Raw genomic sequence first — 23,777 nt, 5'->3', positions numbered from 1 at the left:
TTCATCTTCCGCAAAGCTTTTACTACCTCTTCTCTGTTTACCAAATCATTTTCCCTAACCCTCTCACTTTGCACACCACCTCGACCCAAACACCCTATATCTGCCACTCTGTCATCAGACACATTCAACAAACCTTCAAAATACTCATTCCATCTCCTTCTCACCTCACCACTACTTGTTATCACCTCCCCATTTACGCCCTTCACTGAAGTTCCCATTTGCTCCCTTGTCTTACGCACCCTATTTACCTCCTTCCAGAACATCTTTTTATTCTCCCTAAAGTTTACTGATAGTCTCTCACCCCAACTCTCATTTGCCCTTTTTTTCACCTCTTGCACCTTTCTCTTGACCTCCTGTCTCTTTCTTTTATACTTCTCCCACTCAATTGCATTTTTTCCCTGCAAAAAATCGTCCAAATGCCTCTCTCTTCTCTTTCACTAATACTCTTACTTCTTCATCCCACCACTCACTACCCTTTCTAAACAGCCCACCTCCCACTCTTCTCATGCCACAAGCAACTTTTGCGCAATCCATCACTGATTCCCTAAATACATCCCATTCCTCCCCCACTCCCCTTACTTCCATTGTTCTCACCTTTTTCCATTCTGTACACAGTCTCTCCTGATACTTCTTCACACAGGTCTCCTTCCCAAGCTCACTTACTCTCACCACCTTCTTCACCCCAACATTCACTCTTCTTTTCTGAAAACCCATACTAATCTTCACCTTAGCCTCCACAAGATAATGATCAGACATCCCTCCAGTTGCACCTCTCAGCACATTGACATCCAAAAGTCTCTCTTTCGCACGCCTGTCAATTAACACGTAATCCAATAACGCTCTCTGGCCATCTCTCCTACTTACATAAGTATATATATATATATATATATATATATATATATATATATATATATATATATATATATATATATATATATATATATATATATATATATATATATATATATATATATACATATATATATATATATATATACATATACATATATATATATATATATATATATATGTGGTTGAGAGAGCAGAAGAGGGTGTTTTGAAATGGTTTGGGCACATGGAGAGAATGAGTGAGGAAAGATTGACCAAGAGGATATATGTGTCGGAGGTGGAGGGAACGAGGAGAAGAGGGAGACCAAATTGGAGGTGGAAAGATGGAGTGAAAAAGATTTTGTGTGATCGGGGCCTGAACATGCAGGAGGGTGTAAGGAGGGCAAGGAATAGAGTGAATTGGAGCGATGTGGTATACAGGGGTTGACGTGCTGTCAGTGGAGTGAATCAAGGCATGTGAGGCGTCTGGGGTGGACCATGGAAAGCTGTGTAGGTATGTATACACGTGTGTGGACATGTGTATGTACATGTGTATGGGGGGGGGGGGGTTGGGCCATTTCTTTCGTCTGTTTCCTTGCGCTACCTCGCAGACGCGGGAGACAGCGACAAAGTATAAAAAAAAAAAAAAAAAAAAAAAAAAATATATATATATATATATATATATATATATATATATATATATATATATATATATATATATATATATATATATATATATATATATATTCCCTGGGGATAGGGGAGAAAGAATACTTCCCACGTATTCCCTACGTGTCGTAGAAGGCGACTAAAAGGGAAGGGAGCGGGGGGCTGGAAATCCTCCCCTCTCGTTTTTTTTTTTTTTTAATTTTCCAAAAGAAGGAACAGAGAAGAGGTCTAGGTGAGGATATTCCCTCAAAGGCCCAGTCCTCTGTTCTTAACGCTACCTCGCTATCGCGGGAAATAGCAAATAGTATGAAAAAAAAAAAAAATAATATATATATATATATATATATATATATATATATATATATATATATATATATATATATATATTTATATATATATATATGTGGGTGTGTGTGTGAGTGTGTGTGTATATGTATGAGTAGAAGGGCTTTTCTCCGTCCGTTTCCTGGCGCTATCTCGCTGTCGCAGGAAATGGCGATCAAGTATAATACGATATTCCCCGCGTGTCGTAAAAGGAGACTAAAGGGGACGGGAGCGAAGGGCTAGACACCCTCCCCTCATTGTATCTTAACTTTCTAAAAGGGGAAACAGAAGAGGGAGTCACGCGGGGAGTGCTCATCCTCCTCGAAGGCTCAGATTTGGGGGTCTAAATGTGCGTGGATGTAACCAAGATAACCAAGATGAGAAAAAAGGAGAGATATGAAGTATGTTTGAGGAAAGGAACCTGGATGTTTTGGCTCTGAGTGAAACGAAGCTAAAGGGTAAAGGGGAAGAGTGGTTAGAGAATGTTTGGGCAGTAAAGTCAGGGGTTGATGAGAAGACAAGAGTAAAGGAAGGAGTAGCACTACCCCTGAAACAGACGTTGTGGGAATATGTGATAGTGTAATAAGGTAAACTCTAGATTGATGTGGGTAAACCTGAAAGTGGATGGAGAAAGATGGGTGATTACTGGTGCCTATGCACCTGGGTATGACAAGAACCATCACGAGGGGCAAGTATTTTGGGAGCAGCTGAATGACAGTGTTACTAGTTTCAATGCACGACAGCGAGTTATAGTGATGGGTGATTTGTATGCAAAGGTGAACAATGTAACAGTTAAGGGAAAAATTGGTGTACATGGGGTGTCTATTGTTGTAAATGGAAATGGTGAAGAGCTTGCAGATTTGTGTGCTGAGAAAGGACTGGTGATTAGGAATACTTGAATTAACAAGCTATATATATATATATATATATATATATATATATATATATATATATATATATATATATATATATATATATATATATATATATATATATTTTTTTTTTTTTTTTTGCTTTGTCGCTGTCTCCCGCGTTTGCGAGGTAGCGCAAGGAAACAGACGAAAGAAATGGCCCAACCCACCCCCATACACATGTATATACATACGTCCACACACGCAAATATACATACCTACACAGCTTTCCATGCTTTACCCCAGACGCTTCACATGCCCTGATTCAATCCACTGACAGCACGTCAACCACGGTATACCACATCGCTCCAATTCACTCTATTCCTTGCCCTCCTTTCACCCTCCTGCATGTTCAGGCCCCGATCACACAAAATCTTTTTCACTCCATCTTTCCACCTCCAATTTGGTCTCCCTCTTCTCCTCGTTCCCTCCACCTCCGACACATATATCCTCTTGGTCAATCTTTCCTCACTCATTCTCTCCATGTGCCCAAACCATTTCAAAACACCCTCTTCTGCTCTCTCAACCACGCTCTTTTTATTTCCACACATCTCTCTTACCCTTACGTTACTTACTCGATCAAACCACCTCACACCACACATTGTCCTCAAACATCTCATTTCCAGCACATCCATCCTCCTGCGCACCACTCTATCCATAGCCCACGCCTCGCAACCATACAACATTGCTGGAACCACTATTCCTTCAAACATACCCATTTTTGCTTTCCGAGATAATGTTCTCGACTTCCACACATTCTTCAAGGCTCCCAGAATTTTCGCCCCCTCCCCAATCCTATGATCCACTTCCGCTTCCATGGTTCCATCCGCTGCCAGATCCACTCCCAGTATCTAAAACACTTCACTTCCTCCAGTTTTTCTCCATTCAAACTCACCTCCCAATTGACTTGACCCTCAACCCTACTGTACCTAATAACCTTGCTCTTATTTCACATTTACTCTTAACTTTCTTCTTCCACACACTTTACCAAACTCAGTCACCAGCTTCTGCAGTTTCTCACATTGAATCAGCCACCGGCGATGTATCATCAGCGAACAACAACTGACTCACTTCCCAAGCTCTCTCATCCCCAACAGACTTCATACTTGCCCCTCTTTCCAAAACTCTTGCATTTACCTCCCTAACAACCCCATCCATAAACAAATTAAACAACCATGGAGACATCACACACCCCTGCCGCAAACCTACATTCACTGAGAACCAATCACTTTCCTCTCTTCCTACACGTACACATGCCTTACATCCTCGATAAAAACTTTTCACTGCTTCTAACAACTTTCCTCCCACACCATATATTCTTAATACCTTCCACAGAGCATCTCTATCAACTCTATCATATGCCTTCTCCAGATCCATAAATGCTACATACAAATCCATTTGCTTTTCTAAGTATTTCTCACATACATTCTTCAAAGCAAACACCTGATCCACACATCCTCTACCACTTCTGAAACCACACTGCTCTTCCCCAATCTGATGCTCTGTACATGCCTTCACCCTCTCAATCAATACCCTCCCATATAATTTACCAGGAATACTCAACAAACTTATACCTCTGTAATTTGAGCACTCACTCTTATCCCCTTTGCCTTTGTACAATGGCACTATGCACGCATTCCGCCAATCCTCAGGCACCTCACCATGAGTCATACATACATTAAATAACCTTACCAACCAGTCAACAATACAGTCACCCCTTTTTTAATAAATTCCACTGCAATACCATCCAAACCTGCTGCCTTGCCGGCTTTCATCTTCCCAAAGCTTTCACTACCTCTTCTCTGTTTACCAAATCATTTTCCCTAACCCTCTCACTTTGCACACCACCTCGACCAAAAACCCTATATCTGCCACTCTATCATCAAACACATTCAACAAACCTTCAAAATACTCACTCCATCTCCTTCTCACATCACCACTACTTGTTATCACCTCCCCATTTGCGCCCTTCACTGAAGTTCCCATTTGCTCCCTTGTCTTACGCACTTTATTTACCTCCTTCCAGAACATCTTTTTATTCTCCCTAAAATTTAATGATACTCTCTCACCCCAACTCTCATTTGCCCTTTTTTCACCTCTTGCACCTTTCTCTTGACCTCCTGTCTCTTTCTTTATACATCTCCCACTCAATTGCATTTTTTCCCTGCAAAATCGTCCAAATGCCTCTCTCTTCTCTTTCACTAATACTCTTACTTCTTCATCCCACCACTCACTACCCTTTCTAATCAACCCACCTCCCACTCTTCTCATGCCACAAGCATCTTTGCGCAATCCATCACTGATTCCCTAAATACATCCCATTCCTCCCCCACTCCCCTTCTTCCATTGTTCTCACCTTTTTCCATTCTGTACTCAGTCTCTCCTGGTACTTCCTCACACAGGTCTCCTTCTCAAGCTCACTTACTCTCACCACCCTCTTCACCCCAACATTCACTCTTCTTTTCTGAAAACCCATACAAATTTCACCTTAGCCTCCACAAGATAATGATCAGACATCCCTCCAGTTGCACCTCTCAGCACATTAACATCCAAAAGTCTCTCTTTCGCACGCCTGTCAATTAACACGTAATCCAATAACGCTCTCTGGCCATCTCTCCTACTTACATAAGTATACTTATGTATATCTCGCTTTTTAAACCAGGTATTCCCAATCATCAGTCCTTTTTCAGCACATAAATCTACAAGCTCTTCACCATTTCCATTTACAACACTGAACACCCCATGATACCATATTATTCCCTCAACTGCCACATTACTCACCTTTGCATTCAAATCACCCATCACTATGAACCCGGTCTCGTGCATCAAAACCACTAACACACTCATTCAGCTGCTCCCAAAACACTTGCCTCTCTTGATCTTTCTTCTCATGCCCAGGTGCATATGCACCATAATCACCCACCTTTCTCCATCAACTTTCAGTTTTACCCATATTAATCGAGAATTTACTTTCTTACACTCTATCTCATACTCCACAACTCCGTTTCAGGTAATATATATTATAATATAAAATATATATATAATATATATATTTTTATTTTTTTTTTTTTTTTATACTTTGTCGCTGTCTCCCGCGTTTTGCGAGGTAGCGCAAGGAAACAGACGAAAGAAATGGCCCAACCCCCCCCATACACATGTAATACACACGTCCACACACGCAAATATACATACCTACACAGCTTTCCATGGTTTACCCCGGACGCTTTCCACAGCACGTCAACCCCGTATACCACATCGCTCCAATTCACTCTATTCCTTGCCCTCCTTTCACCCTCCTGCATGTTCAGGCCCGATCACACAAAATCTTTTTCACTCCATCTTTCCACCTCCAATTTGGTCTCCCTCTTCTCCTCGTTACCTCCATCTCCGACACATATATCCTCTTGGTCAATCTTTCCTCACTCATTCTCTCCATGTGCCCAAACCACTTCAAAACACCCTCTTCTGCTCTCTCAACCACGCTCTTTTTATTTCCACACATCTCTCTTACCCTTACGTTACTTACTCGATCAAACCACCTCACACCACACATTGTCCTCAAACATCTCATTTCCAGCACATCCATCCTCCTGCGCACAACTCTATCCATAGCCCACGCCTCGCAACCATACAACATTGTTGGAACCACTATTCCTTCAAACATACCCATTTTTGCTTTCCGAGATAATGTTCTCGACTTCCACACATTTTTCAAGGCTCCCAGAATTCTCGCCCCCTCCCCCACCCTATGATCCACTTCCGCTTCCATGGTTCCATCCGCTGACAGATCCACTCCCAGATATCTAAAACACTTCACTTCCTCCAGTTTTTCTCCATTCAAACTCACCTCCCAATTGACTTGACCCTCAACCCTACTGTACCTAATAACCTTGCTCTTATTCACATTTACTCTTAACTTTCTTCTTCCACACACTTTACCAAACTCAGTCACCAGCTTCTGCAGTTTCTCACATGAATCAGCCACCAGCGCTGTATCATCAGCGAACAACAACTGACTCACTTCCCAAGCTCTCTCATCCCCAACAGACTTCATACTTGCCCCTCTTTCCAAGACTCTTGCATTCACCTCCCTAACAACCCCATCCATAAACAAATTAAACAACCATGGAGACATCACACACCCCTGCCGCAAACCTACATTCACTGAGAACCAATCACTTTCCTCTCTTCCTACACGTACACATGCCTTACATCCTCGATAAAAACTTTTCACTGCTTCTAACAACTTGCCTCCCACACCATATATTCTTAATACCTTCCACAGAGCATCTCTATCAACTCTATCATATGCCTTCTCCAGATCCATAAATGCTACATACAAATCCATTTGCTTTTCTAAGTATTTCTCACATACATTCTTCAAAGCAAACACCTGATCCACACATCCTCTACCACTTCTGAAACCACACTGCTCTTCCCCAATCTGATGCTCTGTACATGCCTTCACCCTCTCAATCAATACCCTCCCATATAATTTACCAGGAATACTCAACAAACTTATACCTCTGTAATTTGAGCACTCACTCTTATCCCCTTTGCCTTTGTACAATGGCACTATGCACGCATTCCGCCAATCCTCAGGCACCTCACCATGAGTCATACATACATTAAATAACCTTACCAACCAGTCAACAATACAGTCACCCCCTTTTTTAATAAATTCCACTGCAATACCATCCAAACCTGCTGCCTTGCCGGCTTTCATCTTCCGCAAAGCTTTTACTACCTCTTCTCTGTTTACCAAATCATTTTCCCTAACCCTCTCACTTTGCACACCACCTCGACCAAAACACCCTATATCTGCCACTCTGTCATCAGACACATTCAACAAACCTTCAAAATACTCATTCCATCTCCTTCTCACCTCACCACTACTTGTTATCACCTCCCCATTTACGCCCTTCACTGAAGTTCCCATTTGCTCCCTTGTCTTACGCACCCTATTTACCTCCTTCCAGAACATCTTTTTATTCTCCCTAAAGTTTAATGATAGTCTCTCACCCCAACTCTCATTTGCCCTTTTTTTCACCTCTTGCACCTTTCTCTTGACCTCCTGTCTCTTTCTTTTATACTTCTCCCACTCAATTGCATTTTTTCCCTGCAAAAAATCGTCCAAATGCCTCTCTCTTCTCTTTCACTAATACTCTTACTTCTTCATCCCACCACTCACTACCCTTTCTAAACAGCCCACCTCCCACTCTTCTCATGCCACAAGCAACTTTTGCGCAATCCATCACTGATTCCCTAAATACATCCCATTCCTCCCCCACTCCCCTTACTTCCATTGTTCTCACCTTTTTCCATTCTGTACTCAGTCTCTCCTGGTACTTCCTCACACAGGTCTCCTTCTCAAGCTCACTTACTCTCACCACCCTCTTCAACCCAACATTCACTCTTCTTTTCTGAAAACCCATACAAATCTTCACCTTAGCCTCCACAAGATAATGATCAGACATCCCTCCAGTTGCACCTCTCAGCACATTAACATCCAAAAGTCTCTCTTTCGCACGCCTGTCAATTAACACGTAATCCAATAACGCTCTCTGGCCATCTCTCCTACTTACATAAGTATATTTATGTATATCTCGCTTTTTAAACCAGGTATTCCCAATCATCAGTCCTTTTTCAGCACATAAATCTACAAGCTCTTCACCATTTCCATTTACAACACTGAACACCCCATGAATACCAATTATTCCATCAACTGCCACATTACTCACCTTTGCATTCAAATCACCCATCACTATGACCCGGTCTCGTGCATCAAAACCACTAACACACTCATTCAGCTGCTCCCAAAACACTTGCCTCTCTTGATCTTTCTTCTCATGCCCAGGTGCATATGCACCAATAATCACCCACCTTTCTCCATCAACTTTCAGTTTTACCCATATTAATCGAGAATTTACTTTCTTACACTCTATCACATACTCCCACAACTCCTGTTTCAGGAGTATATATATATATATATATATATATATATATATATATATATATATATATATATATATATATATATATATATATATATATATATATATATATATATTCCCTGGGGATAGGGGAGAAAGAATACTTCCCACGTATTCCCTACGTGTCGTAGAAGGCGACTAAAAGGGAAGGGAGCGGGGGGCTGGAAATCCTCCCCTCTCGTTTTTTTTTTTTTTTTAATTTTCCAAAAGAAGGAACAGAGAAGAGGTCTAGGTGAGGATATTCCCTCAAAGGCCCAGTCCTCTGTTCTTAACGCTACCTCGCTATCGCGGGAAATAGCAAATAGTATGAAAAAAAAAAAAAAATAGTATATATATATATATATATATATATATATATATATATATATATATATATATATATATATATATATATATATATATATATATATATATATGTGGGTGTGTGTGTGAGTGTGTGTGTATATGTATGAGTACAAGGGCCTTTCTCCGTCCGTTTCCTGGCGCTATCTCGCTGTCGCAGGAAATGGCGATCAAGTATAATACGATATTCCCCGCGTGTCGTAAAAGGAGACTAAAGGGGACGGGAGCGAAGGGCTAGACACCCTCCCCTCATTGTATCTTAACTTTCTAAAAGGGGAAACAGAAGAGGGAGTCACGCGGGGAGTGCTCATCCTCCTCGAAGGCTCAGATTTGGGGGTCTAAATGTGCGTGGATGTAACCAAGATAACCAAGATGAGAAAAAAGGAGAGATATGAAGTATGTTTGAGGAAAGGAACCTGGATGTTTTGGCTCTGAGTGAAACGAAGCTAAAGGGTAAAGGGGAAGAGTGGTTAGAGAATGTTTGGGCAGTAAAGTCAGGGGTTGATGAGAAGACAAGAGTAAAGGAAGGAGTAGCACTACCCCTGAAACAGACGTTGTGGGAATATGTGATAGTGTAATAAGGTAAACTCTAGATTGATGTGGGTAAACCTGAAAGTGGATGGAGAAAGATGGGTGATTACTGGTGCCTATGCACCTGGGTATGACAAGAACCATCACGAGGGGCAAGTATTTTGGGAGCAGCTGAATGACAGTGTTACTAGTTTCAATGCACGACAGCGAGTTATAGTGATGGGTGATTTGTATGCAAAGGTGAACAATGTAACAGTTAAGGGAAAAATTGGTGTACATGGGGTGTCTATTGTTGTAAATGGAAATGGTGAAGAGCTTGCAGATTTGTGTGCTGAGAAAGGACTGGTGATTAGGAATACTTGAATTAACAAGATATATATATATATATATATATATATATATATATATATATATATATATATATATATATATATATATATATATATATATTTTTTTTTTTTTTGCTTTGTCGCTGTCTCCCGCGTTTGCGAGGTAGCGCAAGGAAACAGACGAAAGAAATGGCCCAACCCACCCCCATACACATGTATATACATACGTCCACACACGCAAATATACATACCTACACAGCTTTCCATGGTTTACCCCAGACGCTTCACATGCCCTGATTCAATCCACTGACAGCACGTCAACCACGGTATACCACATCGCTCCAATTCACTCTATTCCTTGCCCTCCTTTCACCCTCCTGCATGTTCAGGCCCCGATCACACAAAATCTTTTTCACTCCATCTTTCCACCTCCAATTTGGTCTCCCTCTTCTCCTCGTTCCCTCCACCTCCGACACATATATCCTCTTGGTCAATCTTTCCTCACTCATTCTCTCCATGTGCCCAAACCATTTCAAAACACCCTCTTCTGCTCTCTCAACCACGCTCTTTTTATTTCCACACATCTCTCTTACCCTTACGTTACTTACTCGATCAAACCACCTCACACCACACATTGTCCTCAAACATCTCATTTCCAGCACATCCATCCTCCTGCGCACCACTCTATCCATAGCCCACGCCTCGCAACCATACAACATTGCTGGAACCACTATTCCTTCAAACATACCCATTTTTGCTTTCCGAGATAATGTTCTCGACTTCCACACATTCTTCAAGGCTCCCAGAATTTTCGCCCCCTCCCCAATCCTATGATCCACTTCCGCTTTCATGGTTCCATCCGCTGCCAGATCCACTCCCAGATATCTAAAACACTTTACTTCCTCCAGTTTTTCTCCATTCAAACTCACCTCCCAATTGACTTGACCCTCAACCCTACTGTACCTAATAACCTTGCTCTAATTCACATTTACTCTTAACTTTCTTCTTTCACACACTTTACCAAACTCAGTCACCAGCTTCTGCAGTTTCTCACATGAATCAGCCACCAGCGCTGTATCATCAGCGAACAACAACTGACTCACTTCCCAAGCTCTCTCATCCCCAAGGAGATGGAGTGAGTATTTTGAAGGTTTGTTGAATGTGTTTGATGATAGAGTGGCAGATATAGGGTGTTTTGGTCGAGGTGGTGTGCAAAGTGAGAGGGTTAGGGAAATTGATTTGGTAAACAGAGAAGAGGTAGTAAAAGCTTTGCGGAAGATGAAAGCCGGCAAAGCAGCAGGTTTGGATGGTATTGCAGTGGAATTTATTAAAAAATGGGGTGACTGTATTGTTAACTGGTTGGTAAGGTTATTCAATGTATGTATGACTCATGGTGAGGTGCCTGAGGATTGGCGGAATGCGTGCATAGTGCCATTGTACAAAGGCAAAGGGGATAAGAGTGAGTGCTCAAATTACAGAGGTATAAGTTTGTTGAGTATTCCTGGTAAATTATATAGGAGGGTATTGATTGAAAGGGTGAAGGCATGTACAGAGCATCAGATTGGGGAAGACCAGTGTGGTTTCAGAAGTGGTAGAGGATGTGTGGATCAGGTGTTTGCTTTGAAGAATGTATGTGAGAAATACTTAGAAAAGCAAATGGATTTGTATGTAGCATTTATGGATCTGGAGAAGGCATATGATAGAGTTGATAGAGATGCTCTGTGGAAGGTATTAAGAATATATGGTGTGGGAGGCAAATTGTTAGAAGCAGTAAAAAGTTTTTATCGAGGATGTAAGGCATGTGTACGTGTAGGAAGAGAGGAAAGTGATTGGTTCTCAGTGAATGTAGGTTTGCGGCAGGGGTGTGTGATGTGTCCATGGTTGTTTAATTTGTTTATGGATGGGGTTGTTAGGGAGGTGAATGCAAGAGTTTTGGAAAGAGGGGCAAGTATGAAGTCTGTTGGGGATGACAGAGCTTGGGAAGTGAGTCAGTTGTTGTTCGCTGATGATACAGCGCTGGTGGCTGATTCATATATATATATATATATATATATATATATATATATATATATATATATATATATATATATATATATATATATATATATATATATATATATATATATATATATATATATATATATATATATATATATAAGTAGGAGAGAGGCCAGAGAGCGTTACTGGATTCCATGTTAATTGATAGGCGTGTGAAAGAGAGACTTTTGGATGCTAATGTGCTGAGAGGTGCAACTGGAGGGATGTCTGATCATTATCTTGTGGAGGCGAAGTTGAAAATTTGTAGAGGTTTCAGAATAGAAGAATGTTGGGGTGAAGAGAGTGGTGAGAGTAAGTGAGCTTGGGAAGGAGACTTATGTGAGGAAGTACCAGGAGAGACTGAGTGCAGACTGGAAAAGTTGAGAACAAAGGACGTAAGGAGAGTGGGGGAGGAATGGGATGTGTATAGGGAAGCAGTGATGGCTTGTGCAAAAGATGCTTGTGGCATGAGAAGCGTGGGAGGTGGGCAGATTAGAAAGGGTAGTGAGTGGTGGGATGAAGCATTAAGATTGTTAGTGAAAGAGAAGAGAGAGGCATTTGGACGATTTTTGCAGGGAAATAATGCAAATGACTGGGAGATGTACAAATGAAAGAGACAGGAGGTCAAGAGAAAGGTGCAAGAGGTGAAAAAGAGGGCAAATAAGAGTTGGAGTGAGAGAGTATCATTAAATCTTAGGGAGAATTAAAAGATGTTTTGGAGGGAGGTAAATAAAGTGCGTAAGACAAGGAACAATGGGAACATCGGTGAAGGGGGCTAATGGAGAGCGGTTAACAAGTAGTGGTGATGTGAGGAGATGGAGTGAGTATTTTGAATGTTTGTTGAATGTATTAGATGATAGAGCGGCAGATATAGGGTGTTTTGGTCGAGGTGGTGTGCGAGGTGAGAGGGTTAGGGAGAATGATTTGGTCAACAGAGAAGAGGTAGTAAAAGCTTTGCGGAAGATAAAAGCCGGCAAGGCGGCAGGTTTGGATAGTATTGCAGTGGAATTTATTAGAAAAAGGGGGTGACTTTGTTGTTGGTGAGGATATTCAATGTATGTATGGCTCATGGGAAAGTGCCTGAGGATTGGTGGAATGCATTCATAGTTCCACTGTACAAGGGCAAACGGGATAAAAGTGAGTGCTCAAATTACAGAGGTATAAGTTTGTTGAGTATTCCTGGAAAATTATATGGAAGAGTATTGATTGAGAAGGTGAAGGCATGTACAGATGATTAGATTAGAGAAGAGCAGTGTAGTTTCAGAAGTGGTAGAGGATGTGTGGATCAGGAGTTTGCTTTGAAGAATGTATGTGAGAAATACTAAGAAAAACAAATGAATTTTATGTAGCATTTATGGATCTGGATAAGGCATTTGATAGAGTTGATAGAGATGCTCTGTAGAAGACATTAAGAGTATATGGTGTGGGAGGGAAGTTGCTGTAAGCAATGAGAAGTTTTTTTCGAGAATGTAATGCATGTGTACGAGTAGGAAGAGAGGGAAGTGATTGGTTCTCAGTGAATGTCGGTTTGTGGCAGGTGGTGCGTGATATCTCAATGATTATTAAATTTGTTTATGGATGGGGTAGTTAGGGAGGTGAATGCAAGAGTTTTGGAAAGAGGGGCAAATATGCAGTCTGTTGTGGATGAGAGGGCTTGGAATGTGAGTCAGTTGTTGTTCGCTGATGTTACAGCGCTGGTGGCTGATTCGGGTGAGAAGCTGCAGAAGCTGGTGACTGAGTTTGGTAAAGTGTGTGACAGAAGAAAGCTGAGGGTAAATGTGAATAAGAGTATGGTTATAAGGTACAGTAGCGTTGAGGGACAAGTCAGTTGGAAGGTAAGTTTGAATGGAGAAAAACTGGAGGAAGTGCACTGTTTTAGATACCTGGCAATGGATTTGACAGCGGATGGAACCATGGAAGCGGAAGTGAGTCACAGGGAGGGGGAAGGGGCAAAAGTCTAGAAGCGTTTAAAAATGTGGGGAAGACGAGAACATTACCTCGGAAAGCAAAAATGGGCATATTTGAAGGAATAGTGTTAGAACAATGTTATTTGATTGCGAGGTTTGGGCTATAGATTGGATTGTGCGGAGGGTGGTGGATGTGTCGGAAATGAGATTTTTGAGGACAGTATGTGGTGTGAGGTGGTTTGATCGAGTAAGTAATGAAAGAGTAAGAGGTATATGTGATAATAAAACGAATGTAGTTAAGAGAGCAGAAGTGGGTGTATTGAAATGGTTTGGTCACATGGAGAGAATGAGTGAGGAAGCACTGACAAAGTAGATTTATGTGATAGAGGTGAAGGGAACGAGAAGTGGGAGACCAAATTAAAGGTGGAAGAATGGAGTGAATTAGAACGATGTGGTATACCGGAGTCGACGTGCTGTCACTGGATTGAACCAGGGCATGTGAAGCGTCTGGAGTAAATTATGGAAAGTTTTGTGGGGCCTGGATGTGGAAAGGGAGCTGTGGTTTCGGTACATTATACATGATACCTAAGGACTGAGTGTGAATGAATGTGGCCTTTGTCGTCTTTTCCTAGCGCTACCTCGCGCGCGTGCGGGGAGGGGGAAGTCATTTCATGTGTGGCTGGGTGGCGACGGGAATGAATAAAGGCGACAAGTATGAATAATGTACATGTGTATATGTGCATATATCTCTGTGGGTATATATGTGTATACGTTGAAATGTATAGTTATGCATATGTGCGTGTGTGGACGTGTATGTATATACATGTGTATGTGAGTGGGTTGGGCTATTCTTTCGTCTCTTTCCTGATATCTAGGTGTTAGACAGACAGTCGCAAGGTTTGTACTCTTGTGTTCGAGCTGCATTACCTGGAGACTGCGGAACTAACATGATGCCTTTCGTTCTCCAGGTTTCATCCGAGACAAGAGTGGGAGCTACGCCGTCAGCCTGTGGGTGTTGGCAGCCATGCCATTCCTGGCCTTCGCCCTGTGGCTCTTCATGCCCGCTGCTGTCGCCTACGATAACAGGAAACGCCAGAGGGAAACATCACATGATCCTTGAGACTACATATCGAGTGTGGTCTTGGTCTGAGGTGCACCAGTGGAGGACGCCAAGTGCATGTGATAGTTAACCTTGTGTGACGTGACGGTAGATCCTTGAACACGAGAGTGCCACCTTCAACAAGACGATACAATCTTTGGATATGACGGTCTGCCCTTTGACCTGATCATTAAGGGTCAAAACAAAGGCCATGTCATCATGGGATGCACCGTCACGCCACGGGTCGTATCATGTGCTCAATGGTTGTACCGTCGCGCTCAAGAGGCCAAGTTAACTTCTGGATAGAGATGTTAAACATCAAGTTTAGCAGAGTGTCGGTGTGGTCTGTACAGTGATGCACTGATGTCTACAGCCTGTAGGTAGCAGGATATACTCCACAGGTCATCAGTAAATTAGCAGTGCGTAGTCTACAGTAAATTGCATATAAACTTTCGAAAGCAGAATGTATTCTGCAAGTCAATCTGACGACGACTTAGTGATCAGAAAGTTTGAAAGCCTTGAGACGTAACAACAACAAAGAGGTCAAAGAGACATTACCTTGAGCAGGTTTTCAGAAACCTAATAATCCAGAAATGAAAACGACACATAAAGAAACAGGTTTTAAACGGTAGTTCAAGTAAATGCACATCAACAATGGAGAGAGATCCATAAGTAGTTGTGTACTGCACACATTGGACAGAACAAAGGAACGTATGAACGGCGTAGTTCCAATGGAGCAAGGAAACTTACGGAATGAAAGTTTAGACGTTTTGCTGAAGCTAATCTTACGTTGATACACAGGTACTCATGAGAACCATTGAGTTATGGAAAGACGACGGTTGATGTGTATTTCTTTTGCATCTGTATTTACAATTGAAGATACCACTCACGTCCAAATCCAGTTTCATTGCTGGGAGGGGAAAATATTTTGCAACAAATTGATCAAAGGATACCGATATACTATCATCACTTAATGGAACGAGAGTAAATAAAACGGTATGGCCAGATAACTTTTATCTGAGGGCAGTGAAAGTAGCGAAAATTGAGATGGTTAAACCCTTGATTACTCCTTGCAATAACTTGCTGCCGAAAACATTCCAAAGGAATAGAAATCTGCCCGTGCAACACACTTATTCAAAAAGGTAATAACTGCCCAAAAATCATCATGCAATTATCTCGACGTGTTTAGTTGTTAACTCATGGAAACCATCTTTCATGATAAGATTTCTAGACGAAATCGATCATTTCTAACAAATATGTCTGATCTCTTGATGTAAAATCAGGATGTATGATGGAAGTAATAAACTTGATGTCATCTAACTAGATTTTCCGAAAAAAATTGATAAAGTTTCACAGTGAAGGTGACAAACAAAAGTTGAGTCGTATGATAAAGATGGGATTGTACTTCGATGATTAGGAAACTGGTTGACTGACCGTGACAAAAAGTGGTGATTAACGGTCAAACCTCTGAATGGTTAGACGTAGCAATTGATGTGCCAGGGGGTTAAATCTTGGGACTGGTTCTCCTTCTTGTATACATTAATGTTATTGATAATGGGCTGCATTGTACGATATCGAAATTAGCGGACGATACTAAGATGAAATATAAATCTACAGCAGAAATTGCACGTCTGTTGAATCAAACTGACATACAAAAACTGTTGAACTAGGTGGCGGATGAGTCGTAGTGGTGATCAGTGTAAAGATTTACATGTCGGTAGTATAATTGACAAAGCAAGCTACATTTATGATTTGTTTCGCTACAAAACGTGAATGAGGAAAAGGACCTGAGTGTAATATTCTCTGGTGAACTAAATTAAGAAAGCATTTCAAAGAAACATAAAAACGGCAAACCAAATTCTTGGATTTATAGGAAGGACTTTCGAATTTAAGTCTAGGGAACTTGTCTTCACTCTTTACAAGTTTACAACTCCCTGGTACATCCCCATCTTGAGTATTGTGTTCAGTTTTGGTCACCGTAATTGACGATAAACACTGGATGGAAAAAGCCTCCAAGATGATGCCCGACCTGAGAAAAAAGATTCTATGAGAGGCGACCAAACGAACTGAACTTATTAAGCATAGAAAAGAGAAGGTTAGAATGCGATATAAGACATGTATTCAATAATCTCGATCTCATGGGCTACATCAAGTTAGATTCGTCTGATTACGTTCTCAGTAACGGATTTAAACTCGTGGACAAACGTTTTACCTTATCCCTGGGGATACGGGAGAAAGAATACTTCCCACGCATTCCTTACGTGGAGTAGAAGGCGACTAAAGGGGACGGGAGCAGGGGCTAAAAACCCTCCCCTCCTTGTATTCTAATTTTCTAAAAGGGGAAACAGAAGGAGTCACGCGGGGAGTGCTCATTTTCCCAGAAGGCTCAGATTGGGGTGTCTAAATGTGTGTGGATGCATCAAAGATGAGAAAAAAAGGAGAGATAAGTAGAATGTTTGAAGAAAGGAACCTGAATCTTTTGGTTCTGAGTGAAACGAAGCTCAAGGGTAGAGGGGAAGAGTGGTTTAGGAATGTTTTGGTAATAAAGTCAGGGGTTGGTGAGAGGACAAGAACAAGGGAAGGAGTAGCAGTACTCCTGAAACAGGAGTGGTGGGAGTATGTGGTAGAGTGTAAGAAAGTAAACTCTATATTGATATGGGTAAAACTGAAAGTGGATGGAGAGAGATGGGTGATCATTGGTTCATGTGCACCTGTGCGTGAGAAGAAAGATCATGAGAGGCAAGTGCTTTGGGAGCAGCTGAGTGATTGTGTTAGTAGTTTTGATGCAAGAGACTGGGTTATAGTGATGGGTGATTTGAATGCAAAGGTGCGTCTCTTCGATGTATATCAACTGACTGTTATATTTCTCTCTTGTGTCTCCCCTGATGATGTGATTATTACACGAAAGGGCACTTGGGAACTTTTCGTGTTTCATTTTCCCGTGGACTCATGGGAATATATATATATATATATATATATATATATATATATATATATATATATATATATATATATATATATATATATATATATATATATATATATATATATATATATATATATTTTTTTTTTTTTTTTTTTTTTTTTTTATACTTTGTCGCTGTCTCCCGCGTTTGCGAGGTAGCGCAAGGAAACAGACGAAAGAAATGGCCCAACCCCCACCCCCCCATACACATGTACATACACACGTCCACACACGCAAATATACATACCTACACAGCTTTCCATGGTTTACCCCAGACGCTTCACATGCCTTGCTTCAATCCACTGACAGCACGTCAACCCCTGTATACCACATGACACCAATTCACTCTATTTCTTGCCTTCCTTTCACCCTCCTGCATGTTCAGGCCCCGATCACACAAAATCTTTTTCACTCCATCTTTCCACCTCCAATTTGGTCTCCCTCTTCTCCTCGTTCCCTCCACCTCCGACACATATATCCTCTTGGTCAATCTCTCCTCACTCATTCTCTCCATGTGCCCAAACCATTTCAAAACACCCTCTTCTGCTCTCTCAACCACGCTCTTTTTATTTCCACACATCTCTCTTACCCTTACGTTACTTACTCGATCAAACCACCTCACACCACACATTGTCCTCAAACATCTCATTTCCAGCACATCCATCCTCCTGCGCACATCTCTATCCATAGCCCACGCCTCGCAACCATACAACATTGTTGGAACCACTATTCCCTCAAACATACCCATTTTTGCTTTCCGAGATAATGTTCTCGACTTCCACACATTTTTCAAGGCTCCCAAAATTTTCGCCCCCTCCCCCACCCTATGATCCACTTCCGCTTCCATGGTTCCATCCGCTGACAGATCCACTCCCAGATATCTAAAACACTTCACTTCCTCCAGTTTTTCTCCATTCAAACTCACCTCCCAATTGACTTGACCCTCAACCCTACTGTACCTAATAACCTTGCTCTTATTCACATTTACTCTCAACTTTCTTCTTCCACACACTTTACCAAACTCAGTCACCAGCTTCAGCAGTTTCTCACATGAATCAGCCACCAGCGCTGTATCATCAGCGAACAACAACTGACTCACTTCCCAAGCTCTCTCATCCCCAACAGACTTCATACTTGCCCCTCTTTCCAGGACTCTTGCATTTACCTCCCTTACAACCCCATCCATAAACAAATTAAACAACCATGGAGACATCACACACCCCTGCCGCAAACCTACATTCACTGAGAACCAATCACTTTCCTCTCTTCCTACACGTACACATGCCTTACATCCTCGATAAAAACTTTTCACTGCTTCTAACAACTTGCCTCCCACACCATATATTCTTAATACCTTCCACAGAGCATCTCTATCAACTCTATCATATGCCTTCTCCAGATCCATAAATGCTACATACAAATCCATTTGCTTTTCTAAGTATTTCTCACATACATTCTTCAAAGCAAACACCTGATCCACACATCCTCTACCACTTCTGAAACCGCACTGCTCTTCCCCAATCTGATGCTCTGTACATGCCTTCACCCTCTCAATCAATACCCTCCCATATAATTTACCAGGAATACTCAACAAACTTATACCTCTGTAATTTGAGCACTCACTCTTATCCCCTTTGCCTTTGTACAATGGCACTATGCACGCATTCCGCCAATCCTCAGGCACCTCACCATGAGTCATACATACATTAAATAACCTTACCAACCAGTCAACAATACAGTCACCCCCTTTCTTAATAAATTCCACTGCAATACCATCCAAACCTGCTGCCTTGCCGGCTTTCATCTTCCGCAAAGCTTTTACTACCTCTTCTCTGTTTACCAAATCATTTTCCCTAACCCTCTCACTTTGCACACCACCTCGACCAAAACACCCTATATCTGCCACTCTGTCATCAGACACATTCAACAAACCTTCAAAATACTCATTCCATCTCCTTCTCACATCACCGCTACTTGTTTTCACCTCCCCATTTACGCCCTTCACTGAAGTTCCCATTTGCTCCCTTGTCTTACGCACCCTATTTACCTCCTTCCAGAACATCTTTTTATTCTCCCTAAAATTTACTGATAGTCTCTCACCCCAACTCTCATTTGCCCTTTTTTTCACCTCTTGCACCTTTCTCTTGACCTCCTGTCTCTTTCTTTTATACTTCTCCCACTCAATTGCATTTTTTCCCTGCAAACATCGTCCAAATGCCTCTCTCTTCTCTTTCACTAATACTCTTACTTCTTCATCCCACCACTCACTACCCTTTCTAAACAACCCACCTCCCACTCTTCTCATGCCACAAGCATCTTTTGCGCAATCCATCACTGATTCCCTAAATACATCCCATTCCTCCCCCACTCCCCTTCCTTCCATTGTTCTCACCTTTTTCCATTCTGTACACAGTCTCTCCTGGTACTTCCCCACACAGGTCTCCTTCCCAAGCTCACTTACTCTCACCACCTTCTTCACCCCAACATTCACTCCTCTTTTCTGAAAACCCATACTAATCTTCACCTTAGCCTCCACAAGATAATGATCAGACATCCCTCCAGTTGCACCTCTCAGCACATTAACATCCAAAAGTCTCTCTTTCGCACGCCTGTCAATTAACACGTAATCCAATAACGCTCTCTGGCCATCTCTCCTATATATATATATATATATATATATATATATATATATATATATATATATATATATATATATATATATATATATATATATATATATATATTTTTTTTTTTTTTTTTTTTTTTTATACTTTGTCGCTGTCTCCCGCGTTTGCGAGGTAGCGCGAGGAAACAGACGAAAGAAATGGCCCAACCCCCATACACACGTACATACACACGTCCACACACGCAAATATACATACCTACACAGCTTTCCATGGTTTACCCCAGACGCTTCACATATATATATATATATATATATATATATATATATATATATATGTATATATATATATATATATATATATATATATATATATATATATATATATATATATATATATATATATATATATATATATATATATATATATATATATATATATATATAAGTATACTTATGTAAGTAGCAGAGATGGCCAGAGAGCGTTATTGGATTACGTGTTAATTGACAGGCGTGCGAAAGAGAGACTTTTGGATGTCAATGTGCTGAGAGGTGCAACTGGAGGGATGTCTGATCATTATCTTGTGGAGGCTAAGGTGAAGATTAGTATGGGTTTTCAGAAAAGAAGAGTGAATGTTGGGGTGAAGAAGGTGGTGAGAGTAAGTGAGCTTGGGAAGGAGACCTGTGTGAAGAAGTATCAGGAGAGACTGTGTACAGAATGGAAAAAGGTGAGAACAATGGAAGTAAGGGGAGTGGGGGAGGAATGGGATGTATTTAGGGAATCAGTGATGGATTGCGCAAAAGATGCTTGTGGCATGAGAAGAGTGGGAGGTGGGCTGTTTAGAAAGGGTAGTGAGTGGTGGGATGAAGAAGTAAGAGTATTAGTGAAAGAGAAGAGAGAGGCATTTGGACGATTTTTGCAGGGAAAAAATGCAATTGAGTGGGAGAAGTATAAAAGAAAGAGACAGGAGGTCAAGAGAAAGGTGCAAGAGATGAAAAAAAAGGGCAAATGAGAGTTGGGGTGAGAGACTATCAGTAAATTTTAGGGAGAATAAAAAGATGTTCTGGAAGGAGGTAAATAGGGTGCGTAAGACAAGGGAGCAAATGGGAACTTCAGTGAAGGGCGTAAATGGGGAGGTGATAACAAGTAGTGGTGATGTGAGAAGGAGATGGAATGAGTATTTTGAAGGTTTGTTGAATGTGTCTGATGACAGAGTGGCAGATATAGGGTGTTTGGGTCGAGGTGGTGTGCAAAGTGAGAGGGTTAGGGAAAATGATTTGGTAAACAGAGAAGAGGTAGTAAAAGCTTTGCGGAGGATGAAAGCCGGCAAGGCAGCAGGTTTGGATGGTATTGCAGTGGAATTTATTAAAAAAGGGGGTGACTGTATTGTTGACTGGTTGGTAAGGTTATTTAATGTATGTATGACTCATGGTGAGGTGCCTGAGGATTGGCGGAATGCGTGCATAGTGCCATTGTACAAAGGCAAAGGGGATAAGAGTGAGTGATCAAATTACAGAGGTATAAGTTTGTTGAGTATTCCTGGTAAATTATATGGGAGGGTATTGATTGAGAGGGTGAAGGCATGTATAGAGCATCAGATTGGGGAAGAGCAGTGTGGTTTCAGAAGTGGTAGAGGATGTGTGGATCAGGTGTTTGCTTTGAAGAATGTATGTGAGAAATACTTAGAAAAGCAAATGGATTTGTATGTAGCATTTATGGATCTGGAGAAGGCATATGATAGAGTTGATAAAGATGCTCTGTGGAAGGTATTAAGAATATATGGTGTGGGAGGCAAGTTGTTAGAAGCAGTGAAAAGTTTTTATCGAGGATGTAAGGCGTGTGTACGTGTAGGAAGAGAGGAAAGTGATTGGTTCTCAGTGAATGTAGGTTTGCGGCAGGGGTGTGTGATGTCTCCATGGTTGTTTAATTTGTTTATGGATGGTGTTGTTAGGGAGGTAAATGCAAGAGTCTTGGAAAGAGGGGCAAGTATGAAGTCTGTTGGGGATGAGAGAGCTTGGGAAGTGAGTCAGTTGTTGTTCGCTGATGATACAGCGCTGGTGGCGGATTCATGTGAGAAACTGCAGAAGCTGGTGACTGAGTTTGGTAAAGTGTGTGGAAGAAGAAAGTTAAGAGTAAATGTGAATAAGAGCAAGGTTATTAGGTACAGTAGGGTTGAGGGTCAAGTCAATTGGGAGGTGAGTTTGAATGGAGAAAAACTGGAGGAAGTGAAGTGTTTTAGATATCTGGGAGTGGATCTGTCAGCGGATGGAACCATGGAAGCGGAAGTGGATCATAGGGTGGGGGAGGGGGCGAAAATTTTGGGAGCCTTGAAAAATGTGTGGAAGTCGAGAACATTATCCCGGAAAGCAAAAATGGGTATGTTTGAAGGAATAGTAGTTCCAACAATGTTGTATGGTTGCGAGGCGTGGGCTATGGATAGAGTTGTGCGCAGGAGGATGCATGTGCTGGAAATGAGATGTTTGAGGACAATGTGTGGTGTGAGGTGGTTTGATCGAGTAAGTAACGTAAGGGTAAGAGAGATGTGTGGAAATAAAAAGAGCGTGGTTGAGAGAGCAGAAGAGGGTGTTTTGAAATGGTTTGGGCACATGGAGAGAATGAGTGAGGAAAGATTGACCAAGAGGATATATGTGTCGGAGGTGAAGGGAACGAGGAGAAGAGGGAGACCAAATTGGAGGTGGAAAGATGGAGTGAAAAGGATTTTGTGTGATCGGGGCCTGAACATGCAGGAGGGTGAAAGGAGGGCAAGGAATAGAGTGAATTGGAGCGATGTGGTATACAGGGGTTGACGTGCTGTCAGTGGATTGAATCAAGGCATGTGAAGCGTCCGGGGTAAACCATGGAAAGCTGTGTAGGTATGTATATTTGCGTGTGTGGACGTGTGTATGTACATGTGTATGGGGGGGGTTGGGCCATTTCTTTCGTCTGTTTCCTTGCGCTACCTCGCAAACGCGGGAGACAGCGACAAAGTATAAAAAAAAAAAAAAAAAAATATATATATATATATATATATATATATATAAATATATATATATATCTATATATATATATATATATATATATATATATATATATATATATATATATATATATATATATATATATATATATATATATATATATATATATATACATATATATATATATATATATATACATATATATATATATATATATATATATATATATATATATATATA

General features: G+C 41.2%; 2 protein-coding genes across 2 annotated transcripts in view; one reads left to right on the top strand and one right to left on the bottom strand.

Moving 5' to 3' along the window:
- The window catches only part of LOC139761330 (monocarboxylate transporter 9-like), a 51,743-nt gene extending 35,453 nt beyond the window's left edge, over positions 1-16,290 (top strand). Inside the window, exon 5 of the mRNA XM_071685396.1 lies at positions 14,840-16,290. Coding sequence (XP_071541497.1) covers positions 14,840-14,991 — 152 coding nt within the window. The 3' untranslated portion in view covers positions 14,992-16,290. The remainder of the gene's footprint in view (positions 1-14,839) is intronic.
- LOC139761332 (monocarboxylate transporter 9-like) overlaps positions 1-23,777 on the bottom strand; it is a 247,853-nt gene that overhangs the window by 76,848 nt on the left and 147,228 nt on the right. The gene's annotated exons all lie outside the window — the stretch shown is intronic.

Source organism: Panulirus ornatus, chromosome 40 (genome assembly GCF_036320965.1).
Source record: "Panulirus ornatus isolate Po-2019 chromosome 40, ASM3632096v1, whole genome shotgun sequence".
Lineage (NCBI taxonomy): Eukaryota > Metazoa > Arthropoda > Malacostraca > Decapoda > Palinuridae > Panulirus > Panulirus ornatus.
The sequence above is the reverse complement of the archived record's forward strand: the minus strand, read 5'-3'. Positions and strand labels throughout refer to the sequence as shown.